General features: G+C 44.4%; 1 protein-coding gene across 4 annotated transcripts in view; it reads left to right on the top strand.

Annotated features, from left to right (window-relative positions):
• Positions 1-834: 834 nt before the first annotated feature.
• Positions 835-7592, top strand: part of Nrde2 (NRDE-2, necessary for RNA interference, domain containing) — a 37139-nt gene continuing 30381 nt past the window's right edge. For all 4 annotated transcript variants that reach the window (XM_090344696.1, XM_090344695.1, XM_090344694.1 and 1 more), the window contains exon 1: positions 835-963. In XM_090344696.1, the coding sequence (XP_090200822.1) occupies positions 900-963 (64 nt within the window). In that variant the 5' untranslated portion in view covers positions 835-899. The remainder of the gene's footprint in view (positions 964-7592) is intronic.

The following is a 7592-nucleotide window of genomic DNA, read 5'->3' as shown; positions in this document are numbered from 1 at the left end:
CCAGGCCCTGGGTTTGGTGCCCAGCATCACAAAAGCAAACAAAACAAAAAACAAGGAAGCATTCTGTGTGTGTGTGTGTGTGTGTGTGTGTGTGTGTGTGGTGGGGCTTGATCTTGGCCTGGGTGCTGTCCCTGAGCTCTTCAGCTCAAGGCTACCACCCTACCCTTGAGCCAAGCCCCACTTCCCATTTTCTAGAGGGTAATTGGAGAGTAGAGTCTCAGGTGCTTTTGTGTCCTGGCTGGCTTTGAACCTTGATCCTCAGATCTCAGCCTCCTGAGTAGCTAGGATTACAGGGGTGAGCCACCACGCCTGGCAAAACAAGCAAACATTCTTTTTACCATTTGTTCAGTCAGAATCATGAGGATATTGCATTTAGTTAATATATCTACAAAATCTTTTACCTTATTTATTGCCACCTCCCAGTCTCTTAAACCCTTTTATTTGTTGAGGAAACCGGATGTCTGTTTTTCTAGAAATTCCCACATATGCCCATTCAACCCTGATATTTTGCAGACAAGGAAACTAAAGTTTATAGTGTTTGATTAAACGATCCAATCAACTTGGGAGAGTGTGAATTCAGAGGTTGGAATTGAAATCTCAAGTTTCCCGGACCCTACTTGCTTTGTCCGCGTCAGGCGATTCCCGCTCTTCCGGCTCTCACAGAAGCCTAAGGGCATCCACCAACCGGAAGTCACCGTTCCCCGCGCGTCCGCCCCGTTTGGATCTGCCACGCCCATCCCGCGAGGCTTGGCCACGCCCACTAAGGCGGGACTCGAAGGCGGGGCGAGCGCCGTGAAAACCACATTTCCCAGAGTGCACCGCGACGGCAGGGGCCTTCCACTGGCTTTCTGTGGCCGACGCCATTTTCGCGCAGGGGGACCGTGCTGCGGCCTGTGGTGATGGCGCTGTTCCCGGCCTTTGCGGGCGTTCGTGAGGCAGCCGGTAGTGGAGGCTCCAGGAAAGGTAAGCGCACAACGAGCGGCAGAAGGCTCTCGATGACATTAACGGCAGTTTCTTGTGCCTAGGTCTCCGCCCTTGCCTTGGATTTGTTTACCTACCTGTATCCCAGAGTTCTCCGCGGCTCTGCAAAGCCTTCTGGGAAGGCCCGGGAGTCTGGACTGGGCCTTGTGGAATGGGGCTGTGTCATGACCCCTGCAGCAAAGCCCGGCGTGGGGCCTGTGGGCCGGGACGAAGGCAGGTCTAGGGCGATGGGCTTCAGTCTTCACCTCGAGCCTCTTCTCATCTTTAAAATACAAAAGGTGGACCTCCACATTGGAAATACCTTGCAAGAAGACTGGTGCAGATGCAGCGTTTCTCGCTTTTCCGGGCTCAGTTATTTCTGAAGTGTTTATTAGGTTCCTGTCTTTGGGCAGTTCCAGCGCCAGGATTAAGATCCAAAGCCTAATCAGGCAAATGAATGTAAAAAACAATTGTATTTTCCTTGAGGGTTCGTGTGTGTGAGGATGAGCATCCCCTCAAATGGGCTGCGTTAGTAGATTCATTTAAAAAGCAATCAGAAGTCTTTCACCTTCTGTGACAAGAGCCTGGTGGTGGCTGACATCTGTCAGAAAAGACAAATTTACAACAGATTTGGCTTTAAAGATCGTAATTGGCTTTTAACTCAGGATTCTAGAATCCACCAGCCCTCAGAATCAGAAGGGTGAACAAACAAAAAATAGGAAAAAAAAATAAATCACGGGCTGTAATATACCAGACACCATTGATAGATGAAAATGGGAGTGAGAAACAGAGACAGCTTCATGGGTTTAGTTGAATGCTTTAAGTCAGCTGGATGGACTGAAACTGGCCAGTTGTTCCAGGAGTATCCTCTTACACTTAAGTTAGGGTTTCAGTTACTAAGCCAGGTTGACGTTCCCCTGTAAGGATACCAGAATTTATCCGAGACATTCACAGCTTACATTTATTGCACTTCTGTTAATATCCTCTACCTTCCTACATTTTTGAGTAACATCTCACAATTGTGATTTCTTTTCTTTTTTTTTTTTTTTGCCAGTCCTGGGCTTGAGCTCAGGGCTTGAGCACTGTCCTTGGACTTTCTCAAGGCTAGCACTCTACCACTTGAGCCTCAGCACCACTTCCAGCTTTTTGCTATGTATGTGGGGTACCGAGGAATCGAACCTGGGTCTTCGTGCATGCTAGGCAAGCACTCTACCACTAGGCCAAACTCCCGGACCCCTTCAATTGTGATTTCTTATGTGGTGCTCTACCTGAGCTTTTTTTTTTTTGCTCAAGGCTAGCACTCTACCACTTGAACCACAACTCCTCGACAAGCTTTTTGGTGGTTAAATGGAGATAAGACTGGTATGGACTTTCATACCCCAGCTGGCTTTGATCCATGATCCTTAGATCTCAGCCTTAGAGTAGCTAGCCTTACAGCTATGAGCCATTAGTGCCCAGCTTGTCTGTTTTTGTACTAGACTATAACCTCAAAATCTGTGTTCATTCAGTGCAGCATACTTAGCCTGTAGTATAGGTCCAAAATACAGTAATCATTCCATAAATAGTAAGTACTTAATAGTGTGTTGTTTTAATGCATGTTTAATGCATGAATGAATCTAAAAAATACAAGCTAGGATGTTATAGATGTCACAGAGAAATCATAGGAATATTAGCTTGTAAGGTTTAAAGAATGTATTATATAGAGGGATGAGTCTTAAAATAGGCTTTGGGTACAGAAAATGGAGGGCATACCAGGACCTTCAAATGCTAGTGCAAGGAAAAACATGAGACCTGTCTAGAGAATTACAAATAACCTACTTTGTCTGAAAATGTGATTGGGGCTGTTGGTGAGGGATTATAGTGGCATTTAGTAACATCCAGATTCTTCTTCTTTTTTTTTTTTTTTTCCAGTCCTGGGGCTTGAACTCAGGGCCTGAGCACTGTCCTTGGGCTTTCCTAGTACTGATGCTTCAATTCAAGGCCTTATGCTTACTGGCTATGCAAGTCCTTAAGCTATGCTTCCAGCCCTATAGAAGTACTTTTTATAATTCTTGAACATTGTAGTCCACATTCAGGTTTTCTAGGATGTCAGAAAATGGCCTATTTCTTAAGTCAGGATCCAAAAGAGGTCAAGATCTACGTTGCTTTTTTTTTGTTTTTTTTTGGCCAGTCCTGGGGCTTGAACTCAGGGCCAGAGCACTGTCCTTGGGCTTTCCTCAAGGCTAGCGCTCTACCACATGTGCCACAGCGCCACTTCCGGCTTTTTCCTACCTACAGTTTTGTACGACGGAATTGTACAAGGGTCTTCATGCATGATCGGCAAGCACTTTACCAGTAGGCCAAACTCTCGGCCCCTACGTTGCATTTTGTGGATGCATGTCTTACATCTCTTCCAGTGTAAAACTGTTCTCTCCTCCCCTCTCTTCTCCTCCCCCCACCTTTTTGCCTCTCCTCTCTCCTCTCCTCTTCTTGTCAGTCCTGAGGCTTGAACTCAGGGTCTTCTACCACTTGAGCCACAGCTCCACTTCCAGCTGTATTTGGGTAGTTTGTTGGAGATAAGAGTTGCACAGACTTTCCTGCCCCTCTGGCTTTGAACTGTAGTCCTTAGATATCAGCCCCCAGAGCAGTTAGGATTTCAGACATGAGTCACCAGTGCTGGCCTCTCTTCTAGTTTCTTAGGGGATTTATTTGTTGAGGAAACTAGGTCATAGTTCTGAAGACCAAATCTTCATTATATTATTTAGCATGCATCCCTGTCTTGGGAAATGGTTAAATAGATGTAGAGAACTGATTAGAATCAAGTGTGAATTTTCATTGTAAAATACATTGTTGGGAATCTATGCACTTGCTGTGAAATCATGTCAGAAAGTGGCACTACCTAGTTTCCTTCCTGATGTTAAGTCTGGTCAGTGGATTCAAATATTTGAATATGATCCATTAGGTATGAGGTCCATCTGTCAGTCTTTTATGAGTTTGTTTATTTATTTGTTTTTCTCTGGAGTAGTTATGTTTGAACCCAGGGTCTCAAGTTTGCTAGGTAGAGATTCTACTGCTAAACCATGTTTCCAAGCCATTTATTTATGTACTTATTTATTTATTTTGTCAAGTTCTTGCTGTGCAGCTTAGGTTGATCTCAAACTTACAAATCTTTGGTGCTGGGAGCTTGGGAGCCCAGGACTGGCAAAAACAAGAGAAACAAACAAACGAAAAAAGAAGCACTGTACTGTTGGCCTTACACCATGAAATGTCATGAAAAATGAAAGATACTATTAGGAGGAATGGATACAGAGTTCTTGAAAAAGGAAAAACACTTACAGAAAGACATAAAAGGGAGAGAAAAGACATAGAAGCTGGCCATTTTGGTTGTGCTGAGAGCTAGGCCTGTTGTTAAGTGGGCATCTGGGCATTTTTCAGCAAAGGCAGTATGGGGGAGGGCAGATTGTGGTCTGCTCATTCTTTGAATGAACAAACTTAAAGAGGGCCCATTGCGCAGGAACAGCAGAGTTCCCCAGTTTGTTATTCCTCCAATTCTTGAGCTTTGTTTCTTACCCTCAGGTTGTTTATTAGGATTGCATATTAAGATATAGTTGCTTGTGAGTCAAGTGTTTGGACAGAGTTGAAATGAAAAATGGTGGTAGCATTCACTTAGTCTCTGTAAAACATATGAAACAGCTTTATTACCCATTTTGGGGAAGAGGCTGAGTTTATGATCTTTCCTTCAGAACCATTCATATTGAAAAGTGGCACCACTGTGCACACAAAAGCAGACATAGACTGCGACTTCCTTCTCCCATTCAGTTCTTCCTCTAGCCCTAAGCCATTCTGTAGTTCATTATTATTATTAATTTTTTTGCCAGTCTTGGGCTTTAGCTCGGGCCTGAGCACTGCCCTTGGACTTTCTCAAGGTTAGAGCTCTACCACTTGAGCCTCAGCACCACTTCCGGCTTTTTTTTATGCATGTGGTACCAAGGAATCGAACCTGGGTCTTCGTGCATGCTAGGCAAGCACTCTACTACTAGGCCAGACTCCCTGCCCCAATTATTATTTTTTTCCCCATTCTCAAACCACTACCTAATTTACTTTCTAGTCATCCCTGAATTTCTACAGCAGCCTCCCTAAATAGTCCTGCCCTGCTGTAGACCACACCTTCACTTTTAGAACAACTTCCCACACTGTAGCCAGCATTTTAAAATATATTTACTTTAAAACATGGTGTCACTCATTAGTCTAAATGCTTTCCACCTATTAACTCACTGACTCCTTATAACAGCCCTGTGTTGGCACTGTGCCTTTTTGATGGAGGAGGAAGTAGAGACCCAAAGCTCGTAGGTCATTTGTCCAGGGTCAAGTGGCCAGTCAAGTCACAGAGCCAGGATTGAAACTCAGGTAAGTCTGACCTGGAAGTATGCTCACCAGTGCTACTCATTTGAACACCACATCTGATTTTGACACTCTTGCTCAAAAGAGTTTTTGTCTATTAGGGTAAACCCAAACTACTGGAACTGCCTGAATGCCTCACTTCCTGCCAGTGGACTAGCTAGCCATGACTACCTGCTGTTGCCCCAGTCATGTTTTCTGGCTCTCAGGTCTTGGAGACCCCATTTTCACTCCTGAATAGTTCTTAAAAACTCACTTACCCCTTCTTCCTTTAGATCTTTCTCAGCTTAGATGTTCTAGAAGGCAGTGTTCCCTGATTCAGAACTCCTTTGACTTAAGAAATCTCCTGTGAGCATCTTCCTTTAGATCTTTCTCAGCTTAGATGTTCTAGAAGCCAGTGTTCCCTGATTCAGAACTCCTTTGACTTAAGAAATCTCCTGTGAGCTCTTGCTGTATAGTCTGTATTTTCTGTAGTGTGGCTGTCTTAACCACATCGTGTGAAGGTGACTGCCAGTATTGGGTATTCTCAGCTCATGGTACAATGCCTGGCTATCAGTAAGAAAAATAAAGATAAATAACTGAAATAAAAAAAATAGGGGTTAAAAAGAAAGAAAAGGAAAAGAAAAACCTTGCCAGGCAATTGTGGCTTAAGGTGTGAGGTTGCTCAGGAGGCTGAGATCAGAGGGTCATGTTTTGAAGCCAGGGCAGGAAAGTCTCGAGAATCTTATCTCAAAAGTAACCACCAGGGTTCTGGGAGTTTGGCGTAGTGGTAGAGTGCTTCGATTCCTCGGTACCACATACACAGAAAAAAATCCAAAGTGGTGCTGAGGCTCAAATGGTAGAGCTCTAGCCTTGAGAAAAGTTCAAGGACAGTGCTCAGGCCCTGAGCTCAAGCCCAGGACTGGCAAAAAAAAAAAAAGAAAGAAAGTAACCACCAGGAAAGTGGAAATGGAGCTATGGCTCAAAAGAGTGCTAGCCTTGAGTAAAAAGCTCAGTGGCAGTACACAGGCCTGGAGTTCAAGCGGCCATAACCAACAACACTCCCCCCTCCCCCAACAAGAACAACTCATAGCTCCGTGCTGTGGTTCACACCAGGAGACTGCCAGAGGGTGCAGAAAAGTCTCTAAGACTTATTTCCAGTTAACCAGCAAAAAGTCAGAGGTAGAGCTATGACTCAAATGGTAGAGAGAGCTCTAGCCTCGAGTGAAAAAAGCCAAGCAAGAGCTTGAGGCCCAGAGTTCAAGCCCCTGTACTGGCAGATGGATGTGCTCATATACACTTGCACACAGACACATGTATACACAGAGAAAGGAAGAGAGAGGGAATGGGGAGAGAGAAAGTGGGAGTGGGGGAAGGTCAAGTATTTTGTTCAGAGTTGTACAGTGAATAAACAATAAAGCCAGTTTGAACTCAGGCTCCCTGATTGCAGAAAGTGTGCTATACACTGTGGTGTTACAGTGTCGAGGGCTTTGCTATTTAAACATTACCTTTGGAACTCCTGGTCCTCTTCAAACAGTCTGTTAACATTTATGAAAGTTTGCTCACATTGTCATTGCTGTCTTTTTTTTTTGGAGGGGGGTCAGTTGTGGGACTTGAACTCCAGGCTTGGGTGCTGCTTGTGAACTCTTTTACTCAAGGCTAGCACTCTACCACTTGAGCTCAGTGCTACTTCTAGTTTTCTGGTGGTTAATTGGAGATAAGAGTCTCTTGCCTGGGCTGGCTTGGAACCATGATCCTGAGATCTCAGCTTCCTGAGTACATAGGATTATAGCCGTGAGCTATCAATGCCTGGCTTTTCATTGCCATTGTATGCAGATCCCAGTCACCTTTGCCGGTACTATTTGTATAAATAAATTTGTCCTCCTGGCTCCTTTGCAGAAAATCAGGAGTTTCATTAGGGCAAAGAATTGACTTATTCTTAAAGGAGCATACCTTTTTCTTAATATATGAGCAAGTTTATACATAGTGTGCTTTAATTATATAGTTGGCCCTAGAATTTTTCTTTTGATAGGGAGAAGGTCAGTACTTGAAGTGTGGACTCAGAGCCTGATGCTTGCTAGGAAAATGTACTACCACTTGAGCTAATACCCCAGCCTTCCTTGCTGTAGTTATTGTTTTGAATTAGAGTTTCATTTTTTTTCTTTGTAGGTCATGGGGCTTGAACTTTGGGCCTGGGCACTCTCTCTGAGTTCTTTAGCTCAAGGCTACTGCCCAACCCTTGAGCCACAGCACCCCTTCCTAATTTTCTAGTGGTT

The sequence above is a fragment of the Megascapheus bottae genome, chromosome 14 (genome assembly GCF_031878675.1).
Source record: "Megascapheus bottae isolate mThoBot1 chromosome 14, mThoBot2.hap1, whole genome shotgun sequence".
NCBI classification, from domain to species: Eukaryota; Metazoa; Chordata; class Mammalia; order Rodentia; family Geomyidae; genus Megascapheus; species Megascapheus bottae.
Note: the sequence above shows the minus strand (reverse complement) of the source record. Positions and strands in the feature narration are given on the sequence as shown.